This window comes from Engystomops pustulosus, chromosome 11 (assembly GCF_040894005.1).
Source record: "Engystomops pustulosus chromosome 11, aEngPut4.maternal, whole genome shotgun sequence".
NCBI classification, from domain to species: domain Eukaryota; kingdom Metazoa; phylum Chordata; class Amphibia; order Anura; family Leptodactylidae; genus Engystomops; species Engystomops pustulosus.
The window spans coordinates 10,508,007-10,529,989 of record NC_092421.1 but is presented as its reverse complement, the minus strand read 5'-3'; the positions used below and the strand labels follow the sequence as shown (position 1 = coordinate 10,529,989).

The 21,983-nt window shown below is 45.0% G+C and overlaps 1 protein-coding gene across 1 annotated transcript in view; it reads left to right on the top strand.

Annotated features, from left to right (window-relative positions):
• The window catches only part of TNKS1BP1 (tankyrase 1 binding protein 1), a 56,823-nt gene that overhangs the window by 10,504 nt on the left and 24,336 nt on the right, over nt 1-21,983 (top strand). Inside the window, exons 3-6 of the mRNA XM_072130170.1 lie at nt 515-932; nt 1,936-2,698; nt 14,473-14,891; nt 16,782-19,563. Coding sequence (XP_071986271.1) covers nt 515-932; nt 1,936-2,698; nt 14,473-14,891; nt 16,782-19,563 — 4,382 coding nt within the window. The remainder of the gene's footprint in view (nt 1-514; nt 933-1,935; nt 2,699-14,472; nt 14,892-16,781; nt 19,564-21,983) is intronic.

Below are 21,983 nucleotides of genomic sequence, written 5' to 3'. Positions count from 1 at the left end.
AGGACATTCCGTATTGGGGATTGCGCAGGGACCAGGTAAGTAAATGTGCCCCATTAGGTCAGTCAAGTTCTGAAAAAGGGTGTCATATCCAAGGTGAGCACAGTTTGTAAAATGCATTAAAGGGGATGCCATCACCAGCACTTGAGCATCGATGACTATCTTGTTTCAGAGTTGGTGCTTGCCCACACAATTACTGACCTCACTGTAGGAATGCTCAGAGTATCAGAGAGTTTGTCCTGTGGATAGGACTTGCATTATAGATTAGTTTGTGCCTAGGTCCCTGTTTGTTTCATGGACTTAACAGGGTTGTATAAAAATGACCATAGGCTAAGTTCCCATCCGTATCGACCATTATATAATAGAATCAGCATTGTTTTTGTTACTGGAACAGGGAAGATGTGACCCTACCCTTGACGTGATGATCTCTTCAATAAGTAACTGAGCAAACATAGAACCCTTGACTATTTGAGTTGGCTATTGTATGCACTGATTCATATTTCCTACTCACAATCAGGTATAAAACATGTGAAACCTCCCATAAGACCCAAGCCACTGGTTCCTCCACGCCCTAAGGAAATTCCTGGTTCTGAGAATAAAAGTCCTTCGCCAACATGTGGACCATGCTCTCCAACTTTGGACATACCATCTGCCCTCAAAATCAGCCAACTCACGGGACCACAACCCTACGGCACCAGACGGACTTCTTTGAAAAGGTGGTCTTCCTCTGTCGGAGAAGAAGGAAATCAGGAGCATAACCCATTGTCACCCTTTGAGAACAAGAGTCCAGATCTGCCAACCAAGGCTGCTGTCCAACCATTATCTGTGAAGCCTCTGCAGACTGGGCCGGTGTGGAAAGGAAAGAGTCCTTTTATGTTCACAACTCGAGGATGGGGAGAACAAAGAATGAGCCAGTCAAGGGATCACCATGAGAGGTGAGATTGCTTTCATTATTGTTTTTGATTTGTTTATATATTATCATCAAAGTTTTAGGTCGGCCATACACGTTAGAAGCTATGGGCTGTGACTGGTTTCTCCTGACCCCCACATAGACTTTCTATGGTGCACCATGCAGGTGTTGTCCCTGGATACAAGGGATACAAAATTGTGATAGAGCCCCATACACATTAGACGATTGGATGCTTTTAGCCTTTTTAGCCTTATAGGGGTTTTGGGCAAATATAGGTGGCTTATCCAACTAATGTCCAATCAGTAAATGCCTAAGCTATGTGACCCGCTAATCACTAACAAGTAACACTTTGTATCTTCTCTGACTTATCATTGACCACTGACTTATGCCTCCATTACGCCATTCTAGTAATTGTTGAGGTTAAAATTGACCAATTCCATCATCTCCTTGACATCTACAGTCAAGTAAGCAACGGGGATGTGGGCATGGGTCATTTTCCACCAAGGTCAACAATGAATTTTACGACTTTCAACACCTTGTCGATTCTGCTCAAAACCAACAGTATCCAACAATAAAAATCCAGCAATAAAAGTCTATCTTTGCTTTAAACCTCTTAACTCATAGTTGGATAAAAGTGCCCTGCCAAGTGCGGAGCATAAGCTGAGCTCCATACACTGATGGTATTGTGATCCAGCGGGTAGCACTAGGTCCCTCATCTATATTGTTTGGAATTGATGTTCACACAGTTACCGAAATTACAACTAGTTTACTAAAGCCTCCATATAAGCGAAATACTTTGGGTTTCCAGTGGTAAGAGAAAAAGATTGTCCATGGGCTATGTCAATGTTGCACAACCATAAAAGGGAGCGGCTCAGTTTTTGACAAATGTAGCAGGTCTCTTTTCATTAATTCTAGAAATCCCTTTAAACAATTTTCACCTCCTATAAATGTCAATGACAATGTTGCCCATGTTTTTGCATTCTCTCTTCGTCTTGCTTAATACCTCTGTTTATTTTGGCTTATGTTAGCGAGGCTGCGTCCCAGAAACCTTGTCCCAGCGTAGAATGTACAGATACGGATCCACAAATTAAAGAAACAACTGCAGTTGTAGAAAGTCCAGTTTTGGATACAAAAAGCCCTAGCAGGATCACTACAGAAGAAGAAGCCGCTGCTCTCAAAGTCATAGACTATAGGGAAAAGTCGGAAAGTTTGCCTTCAAGAGTATCTGAAGATCTATCTATAGTTCCTGCAGTTTCCTCTAGTGACCTAGTGGAGATTCCAGAATTACAAAAACAATATGACCCTAAAGACGATGTCACAGTGTCGTCTGCTGGAACGAGATCTGAGAAGAATGTCCCAAGTGTCCAAAAAAGGGAATCCCTACAAAAAAGTCAAATTCAGCACGGAAATGTGAAAAGTGCAGTAGTTTACGACAACCAGGTTCTTCATGTAGAGTCAGAGCTGGGACACATTTTACCCCATAATGACAAAGGACATTTGGAAGCACCTATAGAACCAAATTCTGGAGATGTTATACAGAACAAATATACACAACACATAAATTCAACCTACGAGCCAAAGGACACACGTGATGCTTCAGAACTTTCACCACCAAAGCCCAAAGAACGAAAAAAGCCACCGGGACAAATCACTAGGCCAAAAACTGACCATCAAGCTGAAGGACAAAGACCAGTGGACTGTACTGTGTCTGAACCTGAGCAGCAAGACACCAAAGGATACAAGATAGATGGAGATATGAGAAGACTGCATGGAGGCGATGCCAATGAGGAGGTAAGATGTCTTCTGCCATACTGTGCTCTATAAATATGTTCCATGTGGTTCCATATATTAAGCTCAAGCTGATTTGCAGTTAATTGTTGTAATGTACAGGTCTAAGGTGAACACTGAACCTCTGAGATATACAGGTCACAATGTGGTTTGTAGCTTTTCTTCTTCTGCCTGTACCACAGAAGGGACATAAGACAGGGCAGGGGTACATTACAAGGTTCTTACCCTTTACATTGTTCTACCCCTCTGAGGAAATGCAGGATGTCACCATGGTGAGGTCAATGTCTGCAAGTCATGTTTATCGTGTAATAATGGAATATATATGAACGGCAGCCAAGTCTCTCAACAGGATATAGTAAGAAAGTTTAAACGTGACTCCACGAAAATTCGCCCCTGCACCCCCTGGTGGTAGAGAGGATGGCTCAGCTACAGCGGCTTCTAGAGTAGTGGAGTATACAACTGCAGGAGGATGGGGCTCCTGTCCCTCATCTACAAGGATAATATCATGCAGTTCAGCCGTCCAATTGTCTTCTAAAGGGCTGGACTGCTCAGCAGCAAAAATATACATAATGCAGGATACAGAGACATCGACAGCCCCCAAACACCTAAACAATGATGAAAGAGACCAAAATCTTGTATCTTATGTGTTGTTGGCATGGATCCTCTCGCTCCTTGTTGTCAGTGTGGATCCTCTTCCTCCTAGTTGTCAGTGTGGCTCCTCTCGCTCCTTGTTGTCAGTGTGGATCCTCTTCCTCCTAGTTGTCAGTGTGGATCCTCTCACTCCTAGTTGTCAGTGTGGATCCTCTCACTCCTAGTTGTCAGTGTGGATCCTCTCACTCCTAGTTGTCAGTGTGGATCCTCTCACTCCTAGTTGTCAGTGTGGATCCTCTCACTCCTAGTTGTCAGTGTGGATCCTCTCACTCCTAGTTGTCAGTGTGGATCCTCTCACTCCTAGTTGTCAGCGCAGATCCTCTCACTCCTAGTTGTCAGTGTGGATCCTCTCCCTCCTAGTTGTCAGTGTGGATCCTCTCACTCCTAGTTGTCAGTGTGGATCCTCTTCTCCTAGTTGTCAGTGTGGATCCTCTCACTCTTAGTTGTCAGTGTGGATCCTCTCGCTCCTAGTTGTCAGTGTGGATCCTCTCGCTCCTAGTTGTCAGTGTGGATCCTCTCACTCCTAGTTGTCAGTGCGGATCCTGTCACTCCTAGTTGTCAGTGTGGATCCTCTCAGTCCTAGTTGTCAGTGTGGATCCTCTCAGTCCTAGTTGTCAGTGTGGATCCTCTCACTCCTAGTTGTCAGTGTGGATCCTCTCACTCCTAGTTGTCAGTGTGGATCCTCTCACTCCTAGTTGTCAGTGTGGATCCTCTCACTCCTAGTTGTCAGCGTGGATCCTCTCACTCCTAGTTGTCAGCGTGGATCCTCTCGCTCCTAGTTGTCGGTGTGGATCCTCTCAGTCCTAGTTGTCAGTGTGGATCCTCTCACTCCTAGTTGTCAGTGTGGATCCTCTCACTCCTAGTTGTCAGTGTGGATCCTCTCACTCCTAGTTGTCAGTGTGGATCCTCTCACTCCTAGTTGTCAGCGTGGATCCTCTCACTCCTAGTTGTCAGCGTGGATCCTCTCACTCCTAGTTGTCAGTGTGGATCCTCTCACTCCTAGTTGTCAGCGTGGATCCTCTCACTCCTAGTTGTCAGCGTGGATCCTCTCGCTCCTAGTTGTCGGTGTGGATCCTCTCACTCCTAGTTGTCAGCGTAGATCCTCTCGCTCCTAGTTGTCAGTGTGGATCCTCTCACTCCTAGTTGTCAGTGTGGATCCTCTCACTCCTAGTTGTCGGTGTGGATCCTCTCACTCCTAGTTGTCAGCGTGGATCCTCTCGCTCCTAGTTGTCAGTGTGGATCCTCTCACTCCTAGTTGTCAGCGTGGATCCTCTCGCTCCTAGTTGTCAGTGTGGATCCTCTCACTCCTAGTTGTTAGCGGCACATAATTGTTGTGACTCTCTTTTACCATTTCCCCACTTTTTACAAAACTTTTTGTGTGATTTAGCTCAAAACGATCCAAAGAATACCACATTGTTCCCAAGTTAACAGATGGAGCTGTGTGTTGGATTTTTTGAGGCTTTATTCACACAGTATACAACACGTTTCAGAATAGTCACCACCTCTTTATCCGGTAAAGTGAATCCATGGACTCGGGGTATATATGGTGGCATAATACTAAGTGGGAGGGGGGCAAAAATAATGCACAGTAGGCGGGACAAGGTATGTATACTTTGCATATCCACAAGTATGCCCCTCCTCTTCCTAGTTATTTTCGCCCTCCCACTGAGGATTACGACGCCATATATCTCATCCCATACCTCAGTAGTTGGCTAGGAGTGAGGGAAAGGAGCTATATGGGACATAGGACCTTATGGCTATTTTCTATGGTAGATGGAAACCATGTTATATATTGGGATCCATTATCATGTTCCCGCATTGTGGTCTGTGCCATATTACACAGACTAAAAATATTGGGGCACATTTACTAACCTGGTCCCTGCGTGATCCCCGAGGTGCGTTGTCCGCCGGAATCCATATTCACTAAGATCGTGTGCCCGAGTTCCTGCATGTGTCGCTTCCCCGCTGAGGTCCGCCGGAGTTCACCGTCTTCCTCCCTCGATTTGCTTGTGACACAAATTGCTTTGTTAAATCCCGCGCTTAGCCCGAATCTGCCGGATGGCCCTGCCCCCCTGATTTGTGTCGCGTGAAAGCCAGCGCTGATGCGCCAAAATCCGATCGCGTGCACTAAAAACCCTTTCCAAATACGGGGCACATTGGAAATCGCTGGGTATTCCGACGATAGTGCGGACCACGGACCCTTAGTAAATGAGCCCCATTATTTCTATATATTGTAGGGGTTCAGCTCAATCGTGGGGGGGTCGGCAATGACAAAGCTCTCATAGACTGCAAGATTCAAGCTGACAGTGTGGCCCTCACACAGTACAACTTCTGTGTCTCCAGGTAGAGAGCCCCTAATGACTGCTCCGCACCCTTCTTAAAGGGATTGCACACCTGGTGTAGAATGTGGAAGCTTTGGTCTGGAGCGGTGATCACACTTCTGTCTCTGCTCCAGCAATTAGAGTCCTGAACCAGGCCATCCCAGAGACCAACACATGGGAGACAGCGTCCAGTGTGACCCAATTCACATTGTGGTCGCTGTAAGGGTGATGCCACACGTGGCGTTTTGAACTCGTTTTTGGTCCCTTTTTAAGCAGTCCCTCCAAAAACGCATGCATTTTTTTGAAAACGCATCAGTTTTTGACCAGTTTATTGATAATTGGTAAAACCTGTCAAACGGACTGCTTAAAAACGGACCAAAAACGGGTTCAAAACGCCACGTGTGGCATCACCCTAATACACGTAATCTGTCATTTCCTCTCACATAATATATATATATAGACTATAGGCACGTGATGTTTACACTGACAATAATGCTGACCCGGACTGTATGGCGGCTGCACATTTCCCTATTTGGTCACATTCTCACCAGATTCAGCGGATACAAGGGGCAGCGATACGAGGGAACTTATCATTTTCCATACATTCTTATCTGACGTATGTTCATTTATTAACTTTACACAGCGGTGACTTGGTTACATAGGAATGCATTACAGAGATTGTGTGATAACTTACTACAGACACACATCTTTATGTATTTTATATGGATTCTGTGCGTTACAGGTCAGTCACAAAATCTGGGCCCCAACCGAAGGTGAAGCTTTAGCTGCAGGTCCCCAGTGGATACTCTATATCGTTTATACTGTTCTGTTTGTATGGGGAGACACCTTATGGGACCCCAAGTTCCTGAGTGCAATTGTACCCTCTGTAATTCTCACCTGGCCATGTTATTCAAAACAATCAGAAGATTGTTGTCCTTGGATACGACCGGCACTGTTGGAGGGATTGCACAAAGAAACAAATAGGCCCAGATTGTACAGTGTCCTCCGTCCTGTGCAGGGTGCGGCTGATTATTAAATACTGGCGCACGTGTTCATGAATCTGGCGCCCCCTGCATTGCACGGGAAGCGTGCAGCATCTTTTTTGGTGCACCTTTTACATAGAGCGTGTGACACAATTCTGTTGTGTCGGTGATTTGAATGTGTCACAAACTCCGACTAAGCGATAACAGCCCCATTAGGTGCACATTTTTCTGTCTTGACGGACACAGAGCAGCCGCAACACAAAACTGTCGCAGACACATAAATACATGAACTTGCACGTTCTTGTCCTACAGAAAACTGGCGCCATAGTATTTTCATATGAAGTGTCTGGAAGTTACTGCAGGTCTGTGGTAATGAACACTGAATCCAGGGGGTGGGGAGCCTTAATAGAATATGAATGCCAACCTGTGTCAGGGTGCGTGGCTGGTTGTATCCAAGGACAGCTTTCTTGTTTCTAAGGTACAACATGGCAACATTTATGGGAAATTATTTTTACGGTAATAACATCCAGTCGAATGAAATGTATCTATATCTCAGATGAGAAAACCCCTTTAAAGGGGTTGTGCGGTCACAAATATTGCCCCTAATGAGCTTTTCCATCAATAACCAAAGAACATCTTAATTTAATGTTTAAAATTCATGACCATTTTAGACATAATAAAATCATTTATTACCACTTGCCAACTTTTTTCTAACCCCCCCCCCCAGTCACCTCAATAACGACTGGGAGTCTGACTCCTGTCGCGCATGCATGTAGTGGCCTCCTGCGGTTCGGGTGTTCGTTCATTGGACAATTCTGTGAGCACCCACATCTTTTCTATTGTAAATTTGTCGCTCCACATTCTGGTGCTATGGATTCAGCCAATTGCTGCACTCTGCGGGAGCTGCAGTCCTTTTGCAGTGCGGGGCGGTCATCGTTATCCATCTATCCAGTGCCAATCCATCTATCCAGTGCCATGTTGTAAAAAATTATTTAAAAAATAACTATCCGCAAACACGTAGCCCAATTTAATGCATGTTTAACAGAGGCTGGAATTATTATTTTGAACTTATAGTGGCCCTTTAAGTTACATCTCTGGCCAAAAGTCTCCACCATTGATATGACTATTATGGTTGTCCACCCCTGCAATACCTACATGGTGGACATGGCCCTGGGTATTAGGCTTTAGCATTTGATATTTCAGACTGTTTTGGGGCAACCATCGGCCCAGAGTAAACATATCTGCCTCTAGTACAAGGATGATCATAACGGGGCTCATGCAACTTCCCTACAAGCCCTGCAAAGGCACAACCCACTACGAAAATTGCTGCAGTTTGTATTTCACATATTAATATTGACTTGGTCAAAATACAGGGTTTTTGGTTCTTGCGTAGTTTTTCATACTGATAACCGAACCTCAGTAAATCTTCGATTTGCAATCGCTGGGGTCTGACATCTGTACCCTGCATTGATTAGCTTGGTGCCCCAAAAGCCAATGAATGTGAGGTCTGATTATCCAAACCTTTACTAATGGGATAGATCAGCATGTGTAGCTCTCCAAAGGCATTGGTCGGAATCTTAATGCAAGTTGATAACACTTTTTAGAATTAGTTGTAGCTTTGGACAATAGTTTTGGGATTTTTGGACCCAGGGTTGGCTCCAGGTTTCAGTAGGCCCCTGGGCGACAGCTCCTCAGTGGCCCTTTTGCAGTCAACATACAGTGGCGGCATTAAAAATTCAGAAACTAAAACCTTCTGTTCTGTAAAATATTTCCTAGTTTATCATCCCAAACAACCTACTCATAGTTATTTTACATAAAGCCCCCCTTATGGATTCCGTATGTACAGCCTTATGTGGGCCACCCCAGCAGCTCTGGGTTCCCGGCACATGCCCAGGTAAACCCAGTGATGGTGCCAGCCCAGCTTGGACCTCATCAATACAGAGTAGGGTTACTAGATGGTTGGGTGACCACGATTCCTGCTGAGGAGATAAAGCAGTGTATGGGATCTCATCCAACATTGAGTAGCCCTCGACTGCACTGACGAGAGGCACGAATTCCGAAACAGCAGACTATAGATGGAAATCTCTGGTTTGGTTATATATGTTGATTTCATACTTCTGTTCCAGTGGACGTAAAATGTGTTTCTAGCTTCCTGCTCGGAGATCAGTACGAAGGTCAGAAATAAGATCTTCTGGCCTCTGTGAAGTCTTTCTTGTAAACCTTAAGTGCAGACACCACTATCACGCACCGACAGCCAAGGCGATGAGATTGTGTGCGCAAGGTGGACAGAAAACCAGTTTTCCTTGTTGTTTCTGGGATAAGTGAGAACTTGAACCCTTTACTCGCTGATATAGTAGATCTCTATCTAGAGTAGCAAATCTAAAGTTAGACGTTCTTCATAAGGGCCCTGGTGGTTCCTTGTCACCTGACTTTACAAGATGCCTCATAACTTCTGTGTACAGATATGAAATACCTTCACTCCCAACTGGATGGACCAGAAATATTACTAGTGAGTCATGTATCACCTAGGGTGCAAAATCTGGAATCAATCCACAAGTCTGCAGGATCTCATGGGGAAAAGTGGTGGGAACAGTGGCTGGAGAGAAGTCATCAGTTATTCTTCATCTTACCTTAAAAGAAGTGTTGTTGTCATTCAAATTGTGACCGAGCCATATAAAAAGTGCCGGAAAATTCCCTTTACCCTAGTAAAATTATATTTCCAGCTAGAAATGGTGAGGCCTGGTTGGAAGGTTCACCCTGCACAGTTGTTCTGGACTCCACGTCCATTGAAGGTTCCAAACCCAGGAGTTTATTCTCTCATATGAAAGAGATAAGCAAAGAATTAAAGGCTTTAAGATGGAGGTGTAGGGGCCTACAGAGGGAGGGGCCCTTGAATGGTGGTGTCTCTTGGTCGGAAGAAATTGCTAGCCTACAATATCATGGTAGATGGGGCTACAGTATTGTAGTATTTACCTACTTATCTATAAAAGTCTACCTGGTGACTCCTGGCTGTCATGGCCATGGATTGCTGCCCCTCAACGACCTCATGGGCGAAGGGGGGCAATTACATTGTTAACATAATGCAGCCATCAGTCAAGTCAAGGAGGTGAAGTGCTCAGGACCGAAGTGACATCTCACTTCAAAGTTCATTTTGAGGATACCACCATGCTGGGTCATGAAAGGTACATGAAGAAGAAGCTGCTTAACTGGTGGAAGATTTGTAGGCCAGGGGCTGCTGATAGGTTCCCCTATAGTATAAACCATCACATTTCAGTGCATTAAGCCATGATGACATTATATGGAGGGGTCCAGATGTAGTGCATCAAATACCTAAAATATCTGAAGAACCCAAAAACAACAAGGGGTTGAACGTGGTTGGCAATGGTGTGGTATGATTCCTTTGAGATTGCAGGGAGAATGAGCAATGATCTTTTCTGGGACTGCTAGTCATGATTTCTTTCTCTCTCCCACTATTGAGGGGGTGTAGGATAAATGGAGTTCACCTCTATGGCCCAGCTCGCTTGTATGTAGTAGTCTCCCAGGATCGAGGTGGTTTATCTGGGGGCTCTTGATGGTAAGAAATGAAGACCATAAGGAGCACTTGAAACAATCCAAATGGCTAGCTCCTGCAACCTCCGCACCAGGGGCCAACAGTGTATGGGGGCAGCAGGTTCATAACAGTGGAGTAGCTGGCTTGAAGGCACGTGTCACAGTAGCCTCTGTCCTAATGTAGGCCTCATTCTTCCCTTTCAGGGCGCATTCACATGTTACTTTTTTAATGTGTTTTTTACTCATTCCAGAGGCTTCAGCCTTGATCACATGCTAAGGTTACATTGCGTTTCCACTGCATGTGCTAAAACGCAATGTGATCTCATCATGTGGTCAAGGTTGAAGCCTTTGGAAAGTGCCAAAAACACATCAAAAAACATGACTCAACACATAGGGGCTCATTTACTAAGGGCCCGTCGGACACATTTTCGTCGGGTTTCCTGATGATTTCCGTTTTGCGGCGAATTGCCCCAGGATTTTGGCGCACGCGAACGGATTTTGGCGCATTAGCGCCGGCTTAAACGCGACAGAAATCGTGGGGCGGGCTGTCGGACACCCCGACGGATTCGGACAGACTGCGGAATTTAAAAATGGATTTGTGTCACAAGATAAGCACTCACATGCACCTGGAAGAAGAAGGTGAACTCCGGCGGACCTCGGCGCAGCAGCGACACATGCAGGAACTCGATCTTAGTGAATCACGCCCACACCGTGGGATCGCGATGGGACCGGGTAAGTAAATCTGCCCCATAGTGTAAACGAGCCATCATGCCTGGCAAGGTGACGCAAGAAGAGGGGAGGCTTCCCTCCTGGGCACCCTCCTGGGTGAAATATCCCCGGCAGAAGGTAGTTGTGAGGCCTGTGATAGTAGTGGCATGCCAGGGACACGCAAAGCAAGCAGAGGTTTTGAAAAAACTCTGACTGCAGCAAGTAACAGCATGATGACAAACTCCTCCCTCTGAGGACTAGCCCTTCCTGGTCCAGGGGGTGACCATGTTGGCAAATAATCTCTGGTGTGTCAGGTCAGCTCTGCTGCAGTAACAGCACAACAGAAATCAGTGTGTAGTTCACAGCACTATTTCAGAACAGAGAGCCAGAACCCCAGGCTGAGCTTGTACTTATAAACTTCTGCACAGTCTGGATAGTTCATAGTTGCCAACCAATCACAGCCTGCCACAGCTCAGGAAAGTTACAATAGTTTCAGACATAAGATAAATAAGACCATTTAACCCTTAGGAGCAGCACAGCATCAAATACTTGTGCTCAGAGTCTCTTTAGACGGTAGATGGCGCCAATATATTAAGACATAATAGCTGAACAGGTAATAATGGGGACTTAAAGGGGTGACCCAGCCTTAAAGATTCTATGAACTTGAAGGTGACATGGGAGCCAGGAGCCCTCTCCATCCAGCCACAGAAATCTAACTGGGTGCAGAATTTAGTAAGGGCTTGTCCTCCATCAAATTATTTATTTTATAGCTTGATGATAGGATTCATTAAATGGAGGCAAATACACTTTTAATATACAGACTAAGGGCTCATTCACACGCCCGTCTTTGGGGATGTATATGTGGCATATATACGTCCCCATAAATGGCAATGGCGGCCCAGCGACGGTACAGTGCCTCACATGTGTGGCACCGATCCACACCGTACACGGGGAAAAGATAGAGTGGGGCACATTTACTTACCCGTCCCATTGACACCGACGATCCAGAATGTCCGACAAGGATTCGGAGCTCCTGCGATGCACTAATATCGTGTGTACAATTTCCTGCATGTGTCGCTTCCCCCACTGAGGACCCCCGGAGTTCACCTTCTTCTTCCCGGTGCTGATCTTGCGACACAATTGGATTTTTAAATTCCTCGGTTTGTCCGAATCAGTCGGTTTTCCGGCGGTCATGCCCCCCGATTTGTGTCGTATGAAAGCCGGCGCCAATTCGCCACAATCCGATCCGTATTTCCCTCCGCTTCTGCGTTCCTCAAAAGTTTTTTTTTCCGGCAGAGAATCGCACATAGAAAAAGAAGAGGAACATTACCTGGAGGTCTCTGACTCAGATCTTTAGGAATAGAGATATACCTTTAATTTCCACAATGTCGGAATAGTGTTCTAACTAAATGACCATGTTCATCCACCATGCAGGGTGATCCGCGTGTAGGTTAGGAGATGTTCCGACAACCACGCTGTTCACCTTTAGGTTCCACTGACCATTTATGTCATATTAAAAACTTTTCTGAAAAAGTTTTCTAAAACCAAAGAAGTTATTTTAATTTCATATACTCACAAACGATTCCGGGGTTTTCTAAGCATGGGGGATGCACATGGTCATTTACTTAGAACACTATTCTGACATTGTGGAAGTATATCTCTACTCCTAAAGATCTGAATGTAGTAAATGTGCCCCATTATGTATATAACTTATATGTGATGTAAATATGCTGTATATGTGATGTGTATATGCTGTATGTGTATACCGTGTATGTGTGTATATATGCTTTACATTTGTATATGACACTTTATGTGTATGTATGTTCTATACATGTGATAAGTGTATAAATGTGTGATTGTAACTCGCATGTGTGAGTATACAAATATGTTGTGGGGAATTGCTCTGGTAGTTGACTGGTAGCAGTGCAGGAAGCAGTGACACACGCAGGTTTAAAAGTCCAACTTAAGTGTTTATTCACGCTTGCAAAACAGAACACAAATTCAGCCTTGGCTTGGGCACATGCAAAAACATTATAAAAGTAATTCCTGCCCGGTTAGGCGCTGTCTAATACATTTGGAGGACCCTAGCTATCCGGGTACCAGCCTGCCTGGCACACGCTCTTGGCCAGCAGCAAGACAGGAGACCCTCAGTTACCTTTGCTGTCAGAATGCAATCTCGCTTTCAGCTCTCCAGGTAGGGCCTCTCCTACTGCTTCTGGCCTGCAGACTAAATCAGACCCTAACGAGGCCTGTGACCTGCACCTGTGGGCTATACAAAAGCCTAGGACAGAAGCCCGGGTGGAGTAGGAGTCCCACTACCAGCCTACCCCTACTCCATAATAAGCAGGCCCAGTACGGACATTACCAATGTGTCTGTGTTAGCTAGGCCAACACAGACAAAACAGACTATTCCTGCTTATCATGTCTGCATTAACCCTTGGGTTACTGCAGACAAACCCAGGGCTTTTACCACCAGCATTTCATCTGCCTGTAAGACAGATAGCGGTTTTCCCACACAATACCTCTTACTTTCTCACAATGTATATTTTTTAAGTGGGAAGGGGGGCCCCATTCAGAAGTCTGCTATGGGGCCCTGCCTCACCTAGTTACTCCCCTGGGGAGTGTACATTAGATGCTAGAACCTAGTGCATTGCTTTTGGCTTCATATTAAGGATAAGAATCTCATCTTTCAGATGACATCAAGATTGTCGGTTTGTGATTCTTATTGTTCCATATGACTGTTTGTAGTCTGTAATGTAGTATTTTATTTGTATATGTCCCCCAGGGGCGTTACTAGGCAGGGCCCCTTAGAAGGCTTTTGAATGTGGAACTCTTCCCACTTACATATTTGTATACTGACACATGCGAGTTACCATCACGCTATTATAAACTCATGTGCACACATATAGAGCACATATACACACTATACAATGTATACACATACACATGTTGATCCCAGCACTGTCCTTCGCTAGTCTGGACATGCCAGAGTTACCTAGAAAAGAAACTTATAATTAGCAGCACAGAGCACAGGGACAAATGTCCGGCACTCCGGGCTGATAATTATGCACGCTCCCGCACCTCCCTCTCTGCCTCTCTCATGACGTCACCTCCCTCTCTTATGCTCCCAACATAGGATAGGGAGGGGCGGGGGCGTGCACAATTATCAGCCCGGAGTGCCGGACATCTTGTCCCGCGCTCCATGCTGCTAATGAGAAGTCTCTTTGCTAGGTGCAGCGAGACTAGCGGAGGACAGCGCCAGGGATCATCATCAAGAGGAACAGGAGTGAGTATCTATAGTGTTTTTTTACCCTGGTTGATTTCCTCAAATGGAGAATGTAAACTAATGTTATAGCATGCAGATGTGAGAGCCAATGACTGTAATTGTAAAATTACTTTTTTTTTTCCCCCAGCAGAATCATGAGGACATTGATTGGGCTTGGTCTACATAACTTTTGTTATAAAGGCTGATGCCTGCTGAGCCAAAAGATGTAGGACATAATTGTAAATGAGTATAATCTGTAGGTCTGGATAAACTAATGATGTCTTTGTGAAATTGTTACAGAAACCAGCGTTACATGGACAGCAAATGACAGACGAAGGTTCTGTGGATGAGAAAGAGTCTACTGGAAAACATGAACCAACGGGTTACGTGAGGACACAAATACCCAACTACACAGTGACCACAGATGAAGGGATCATAAAAGCTGATAGAAGTGACCCTCGTGATTCACCTCTTCTGGAAGATGTACATACTGGTCATTCCGATGTTTACAGATCAAGTGTCTGTAGCAAAGAAATGGAACTTACTGAGGAAAGAGTCGATTCTACTCCTCATCCTGGGAAACGAGGCATACCTGACACTGGACATACTGATAAAGATTTGGAGGTGGACAGAAGGCCAGAAATAGATCCTTCGGTGAGGAACGTGGAGTATATGCCTCATTATACTCAGAAACCTGCAGATTCCCCTCCACAACTAAGGTAACCTGTTCTCCAGAAACAACGTGAGCCATGTTCTAGATCAGTGATTTTCAACCTGTGTGCTGTGGCACACTAGTGTGCCGCGACACATGGTTGAGTGTGCCGCGGGGAAAGTTCCCCCGAACTATGGTGCCCCCTGTGTAGCGCTGCCACCGCGCCCCCGTGTTTTGGCCCCCATACTTTCCTACAAGCCCCGCGTCGGCGATCCGCCCATCTTCTGTAGCTCCTGCACCGTGCGGCCCATGTCACATAACTGACGCGACCTGACGTCAGGTGGCGTAAGTCACGTGACCAGAGGCGCGCGGTGCAGGAGCTACAGAAGGTGGGAGGATCGCCATTAGGAGTGAAGGTACGCGGAAAAAGACATCAAGGGTAAGTATATAAGGTTATTATTTGTATAGGGAAGGCAGCTAGGGTCTTTTTTTATTAGTAAAGGGGGGCATCTAGGGCCTTTTAATTAGTAAAGGGGGGCATCTAGGGCCTTTTAATTAGTAAAGGAGGGCCTCTAGGGCCTTTTAATTAGTAAAGGGGGGCCTCTAGGGCCTTTTAATTAGTAAAGGGGGGCCTCTAGGGCATTTTAATTAGCAAAGGGGGACCTCTAGAGCCTTTTAATTAGTAAAGAGAGGCCTCTAGGGGCTCTTAATTAGTAAAGGGGGGCCGCTAGGGTCTTTTAATTAGTAAAGGGAGGCCGCTAGGGTCTTTTAATTAGTAAAGGGAGGCCGCTAGGGGCTCTTAATTAGTAAAGGGAGGCCGCTAGGGGCTCTTAATTAGTAAAGGGAGGCTGCTAGGGTCTTTTTATTAGTAAAGGGAGGCCGCTAGGGGTTTTTTATTAGTAAAGGGAGGCCGCTAGGGTCTTTTTATTAGTAAAGGGAGGCCGCTAGGGGTTTTTTATTAGTAAAGGGAGGCCTTTTATGACTGTTTTAGTGTCATTTTGTGCTATTTTGGTTGGTGGTGTGCCCCAGGATTTTCTAAGTATAAAAAGTGTGCCGCGGCTCAAAAAAGGTTGAAAATCACTGTTCTAGATAATAGAGACCTATGAGACCTGAAAGAACACCTGATGTGCAGCCCCCTAGCCCATCCAAGGGCTGCACATCATGTGCTTGACCAATCAAAAGTCACCCTTTAATGTAGATATGACTTTTAGGGGCAAATTATAGAGTAAGAGAAATGGCTTTCAACCAGATGAGGTTCCATTTATGACCACTGAAGCCAACCATGGGCCTCATTGGTACTTAACGAGGGCCTGTGATTAGATGTAATGATCAGTTTTCTCAACTTGACATCTATCCTTAAGCAAGGCCACTGGTGCTAGATCTATAATCTAAGGCCATGTCCTTATCACACAAAATGGCTCTGTTGGAACCCCCCCCTCTACAAATAAACAGAATATCATCCAAATTTTCTTTACCAACATTGTAGTAAACATATAGGGGCACATTTACTTACCCGGTCCATTCGCGATCCAGTGGTGGGTTCTCCGACGCTGATTCGTGTCTTCCGGCGATTCACTAAGCTAGTGCACCCGATGTCCACCAGGTGTCGCTGCTGCGCTGAAGTCCATCGGAGTTCACTGGAGTCCACCAAGCTAGGCTGGGTGCAGATAAGTACGTGTTGAGCGACACATTTTATTTTTAAAATACCGCCCCCGATTTCCGTTGCGTGCATGCCGGCGCCAATGCGCCACAATCCGATCGCATGCACCAAAAATCCGGGGCAATTTGGCCAAATCGGAAAAATTCGGGTAACCCGACGAAAATGTGCAATTCGGGCCCTTAGTAAATGACCCCCAGTAACCGTTCATGTAAACGTATGAACCGTATGAGATTTATTAAATCGTTTTGTAGCCCGAGCAGAGATATTTACTGACTGTTGATTTTACATCTCTTACAGATCTGGAGAAGGACGCGATGTGGATTCCACTCATGACACCGGGACACCTTACATCCATCATTACAGATCCACAGAGGATTACTCCGAGTTTCATGAGAATACAGATAGATATAAGACACCACAGAGAATTGAATCAGATGACAAAACTCCTTCACAGGAAATATATTCACATTCCGAGGTTATTTTTCCATCTGATGCCCTGGCTCAGCCACAGGAAACCTTCAGTCAGATGAAAGACCATCAACCAAAAGGTTCTAAATGTAAAGATTTTGAGGGACCTATTTCCAGGGTTATTCAATCAACAGAGCTGACGGATAAAAGTGACCATAAAGGTGGAATACAGTGCTATCATACTGACTCAGAAAATGTAAAGGACGGAGAAAAACCTGGAGTCAAAGAGTCAGTCGATTATGATTTACTCCATAAACATGCGGAGTCAGATCAATTAGTGAATACGTATGCACCATCTAAGGAACTAGTTTACAAAAATGAACTATCTAGTGATCATGATCAGGCGTATGAACCAACTGGGGAAGTAGCTTACCAAAATATACTGCCTAAGGTGCCAGTTCCAACGTCTGCACCTTCTGAGGAGCTAGATTACCAAAATATACCATCAAAGGAACCAATTCATACATATGAACCTTCTGAGGAACTAGATTACCAAAATACACCATCTAAGGTGCCAGTTCAAACGTATGAACCTTGTGAGGAGCTAGAATACGAAAATGTACCATCAAAGGAACCAATTCATACATATGCACCTTCTAAGGAACTAGATTATGAAATTGTAGCATCAAAGAAACCATTTCACACGTGTGAACCTTCTGAGGAACTAGATTACCAAAATACACCATGTAAGGTGCCAGTTCAAACGTTTGAACCTTCTGAGGTGCTAGATTACCAAAATGTGCCATCAAAGGAACCAATTCAGAAATATGCACCTACTGAGGAACTAGATTACCAAAATGTACCATCAAAGGAACCAATTCAGAAATATGCACCTACTGAGGAACTAGATTACCAAAATGTACCATCAAAGGAACCAATTCAGAAATATGCACCTACTGAGGAGCTAGATTACCAAAATGTACCATCCAAGGAACCAATTCAGAAATATGCACCTACTGAGGAGCTAGATTACCAAAATGTACCATCCAAGGAACCAATTCAGAAATATGCACTTACTGAGGAGCTAGATTACCAAAATGTACCATCCAAGGAACCAATTCAGAAATATGCACCTACTGAGGAGCTAGATTACCAAAATGTACCATCCAAGGAACCAATTCAGAAATATGCACCTACTGAGGAACTAGATTACCAAAATGTACCATCCAAGGAACCAATTCAGAAATATGCACCTACTGAGGAACTAGATTACCAAAATGTACCATCCAAGGAACCAATTCAGAAATATGCACCTTCTGAGGAGCTAGATTACCACAATGTACCATCAAAGAAGCCAATTGCCACAAATTCAACTCCTGAGGAGCTAGATTACCAAAATGTACCATCAAAAGAACCAATCGATACAAATCCACTTTTTGAGGAAGTCGATTATGAAAATGTACCGTCAAAGAAACCGGTTCAAGCATATGAACTTTCCGAGGAGCTAGATTACCGACATGTACCATCAAAGGAACCAATTGACACAAATCCACCTTCCGAGGAACTAGATTATGAAAATGTATCATCAAAGAAGTCAAATGACACATATGCACTTTCCGAGGAGCTAGATTACCAAAACATCTTATCAGAAGACAACAATCATAAATCTGCAATATTAAAGGAAGCCCATCCTTCATATGAGGGAGGCAGATTACCAAAGGTGCCGGAATACCACAATGTACGGTTAGATGAGGATCGTAGCCAGTTTAAGGAAACACAACTAAAGGAACCAGAAGTGGGTGAAGAAGCAGAGGAAAGATCTATGAAGTTTGAGCAACAATCAAACAAATCACATTACGAACAAGCACAATCACAAGAGGCACATTACCAACATGCACAATCTGAGGAATCACGCAAGAAGCCAAATTGCCAACTAGTACCATCAGAAGAGCCAGACCACAAGCAAATAGCTGAGTCAGCTGAGCTCGCTTTCACATCTGCACACCTAAACTTGGCTCCTAAAGCTCAGGGCTCAGAAGATTTTCACTTGATGAAATACCATTCAGAAAGGTCTAAGGAAGAAGATGAGGAGACTCCAGAGGGGAGAACTAAGATGTTTGAAGGAAATAACAATAGGAGAGAGTCTACAGAAGGAGAAGGGTACATGGACCTCCATGTAGCAGACAGTGGACATGTCACTTCAGCAGAGCAAGATCTATCTGAGACCTCACCTGATAAATACTTGCAGCAGCAATTTAAGGAGAGATCTCCAGGAGAATATGACCAACATGACAATTTAGTAACTCTGAACTTCCATAAGGAAGAAGAGCAGAACCTTAAACTTACACAGCAAGAACCAAAGACTTTGGAAACCTCCACTTTCCAGACAGATCATAAAGATGATCTACGAGAACAAACACATCTTGAAATGACAGACGGGCATTCTCCATCCCATGAGTCGCACATAGAGGAGACTCCGGATGGCCAGGCAGAGGACACATCTGACAAACAAACGTACACAGAGAAACAAGTAAATGGGCATTCTGAACCAGAAGACTCGGGGTATGCCGCAAGCCGCTCACATGAGAAGTTATCAGATGAAACACTTGGAGAAAGTCCTGGCGAGATGGCATCTGACACAGAGGAAGAAGTTAATTTTGATTTTCTACAGGTACATTGTCTTTTGCTCTATTGTTTAGGTAGCGGATCAATGGGGCACATTTACTTACCCGTCCCGTCGCGATCCCTGCCGTGCGTTGTCCGACCTGGGTTTGGAGCTGCCGCGATTCACTACGAGCGTGCGCCCGATATCCTGCATGTGTCGCTTCCCCGCTCAGATCCACCGGAGTTCACCTTCTTCTTCCCGGTGCATGTGAGTGCTGATCTCTAAGATCACAGAATCCACACAGACACTTCTATAATACCCCAGGCACCACCATGGAGGGCACAGTAAGAAACAAGATTATGGAGATTTCCTTTTCTAAAATTTTAAGGAAATCTACCATCAAAATCCATCCTGATAAACCAGGGACATTGCTCCAATAGGACATAGATCCAGGCACCGGGACTTGTGGTATCTTCTTATATCTGTTTTGTTATCCATGTCCTCCTTCCTTCTAAAATTATGCTAATGAACTCACAGGGCTCTGGTGGGAGTGACAGGAGCCCCTCAGTGCTGTAGCTTCACTGGCTGCTACACTGCCACCCCCACCCCCTCTGCTTCCTCATCCCTGAGAATAAAGCAGGCAAATATGACTCTTCTCATCCTATTTTCACAAAAGATGAGTCGAGTTTACAGATGGAATGCTCAGAAGCCCATATCTTTTGTTCCGTAGTACCCTCCTTCTAATATCAACTTTAATAATTATGCTTATGAGCCAGAGAAGCTCTGGGTGTGTTACCAGTACCAGTGCTCCGGCTTCACAGGCTGTTACACTGTGTCCCCCTCCCCCTGCTCCCTTAGCATTTTCCCCTCTTTCTGCTTGATGTAATCTCACACAGTGGCAGGTGGAAGTGATCCTGCACAGTGTTACAGCCTGTGAACCTGCAGCATGGGGCGGCTCTGGTAGCACCCTCCCCCCCAGGAGCCCTTAAAAATTGATGTTAGAAGAAGGAGGCCATGGATAACAGATATATGAATACCACAGTTACGGTGCCTGAATCAAGGACTTATACACTTCATTGGGTCCCTATTCTGACTCATAGGGGCTCATTTACTAAGGGTCCACGGACCGTGATTCTGTCGGGTTTCCCGAATATTTCCGTTTTGTGCTGAATTGACCTGGGTTTTTGGCACACGCAATCAGTTTGTGGCGCATCTGCGCCAGCTTGCATGCGACACAAATTGGGGGATGTGCCGTCGGACAACCCAACGGATTCGGACAAACCGCGGAATTTAAAAGCTAAATTGTGTCACAAGCACTAATCAGCACTTTCATGCACCAGGAAAAAGAAGGTGAACTCCGGCGGATCTCTGCACGGAAGCAACACATTGGACGCACGACCTTAGTGAATCGCGGCAGACCCGAATCCTCGTCGGACAACGCACCGCGGGATCGCGACAGGAACGGGTAAATCTGCCCAATAGCAGTTGTTTAGAGCCATAATACAGCCATGTGCATGAATACAGGGCAAATACTGACAATCAGGAAATATTGTAATCTGATATTGTACAAACTGAGTAAAGTTACCTATGTCCTCCGATATAGTCACGGGCTCCGTGCTGTATTTTTTGGCATATACCCGACCATTGTAGAGTCAGTAATGGGGTGTAGATCATAATATAGGTACAGCTACAGGACAATACCGCTTTTGGCTAATTATTAGCACACACCCTGTAGGGATTTAACCGGGAATTCCCCTTTATCAATACTGTGTGTTATTGTATATAAGCCTCAGTATTCATGGAAGCTTTTCCATTCATGAGGAACAAAAAAAAATTGCAGGTGTCGTCCATGTCACGTTCTGGCTCATGATGGTTAGTAACAGCGAGCACTGACTTGACTGGACATTGCACTGATCTCCTGTGTAAACAGCACCCTAATCCAGGAAGGTGCCGGCCAACAATAACAGCAGCTAAGGCACCTGATGCATCCCCGGGATAGACAACCTGGAATGTTTTCCAAGATCCCCTTTCAACCAAAGTGTGTAGACCAATGCAGCAGGTTGTCACCTATCGACTGGGGTGGGAAACCATGTACATGTTAGGAAAGGATCACTAAGGTACTGGTTATATACCTATTTTCCACAGAAAAAAACTAACCAGACTTGTGCTGCCATGGTGTGGATTTTATACTGTAAATTTCCATGAAGATTTTATAAGATTTTCTGCAGTCAGATTCAAGAATCAAGGGGTTTAAAGGGGTATTCCCAGGAAGACAAGAATGTTCTCAGGATAACAAAATAACACATTCTCTAATTCACTGTTATTAACAAAAATACAGCATTTCACAGATATAATTCCAAACAGTTTCTGTCAGTCCTGGTGTACACTATTTTGGTTGCCATGGGATCCGACTGTAAATCTTCAGATTGTTATGGTCGGGCAGGACAGATTCTGTCTGCCTCTCCCCCTCCAAGAGAAGCTCATAC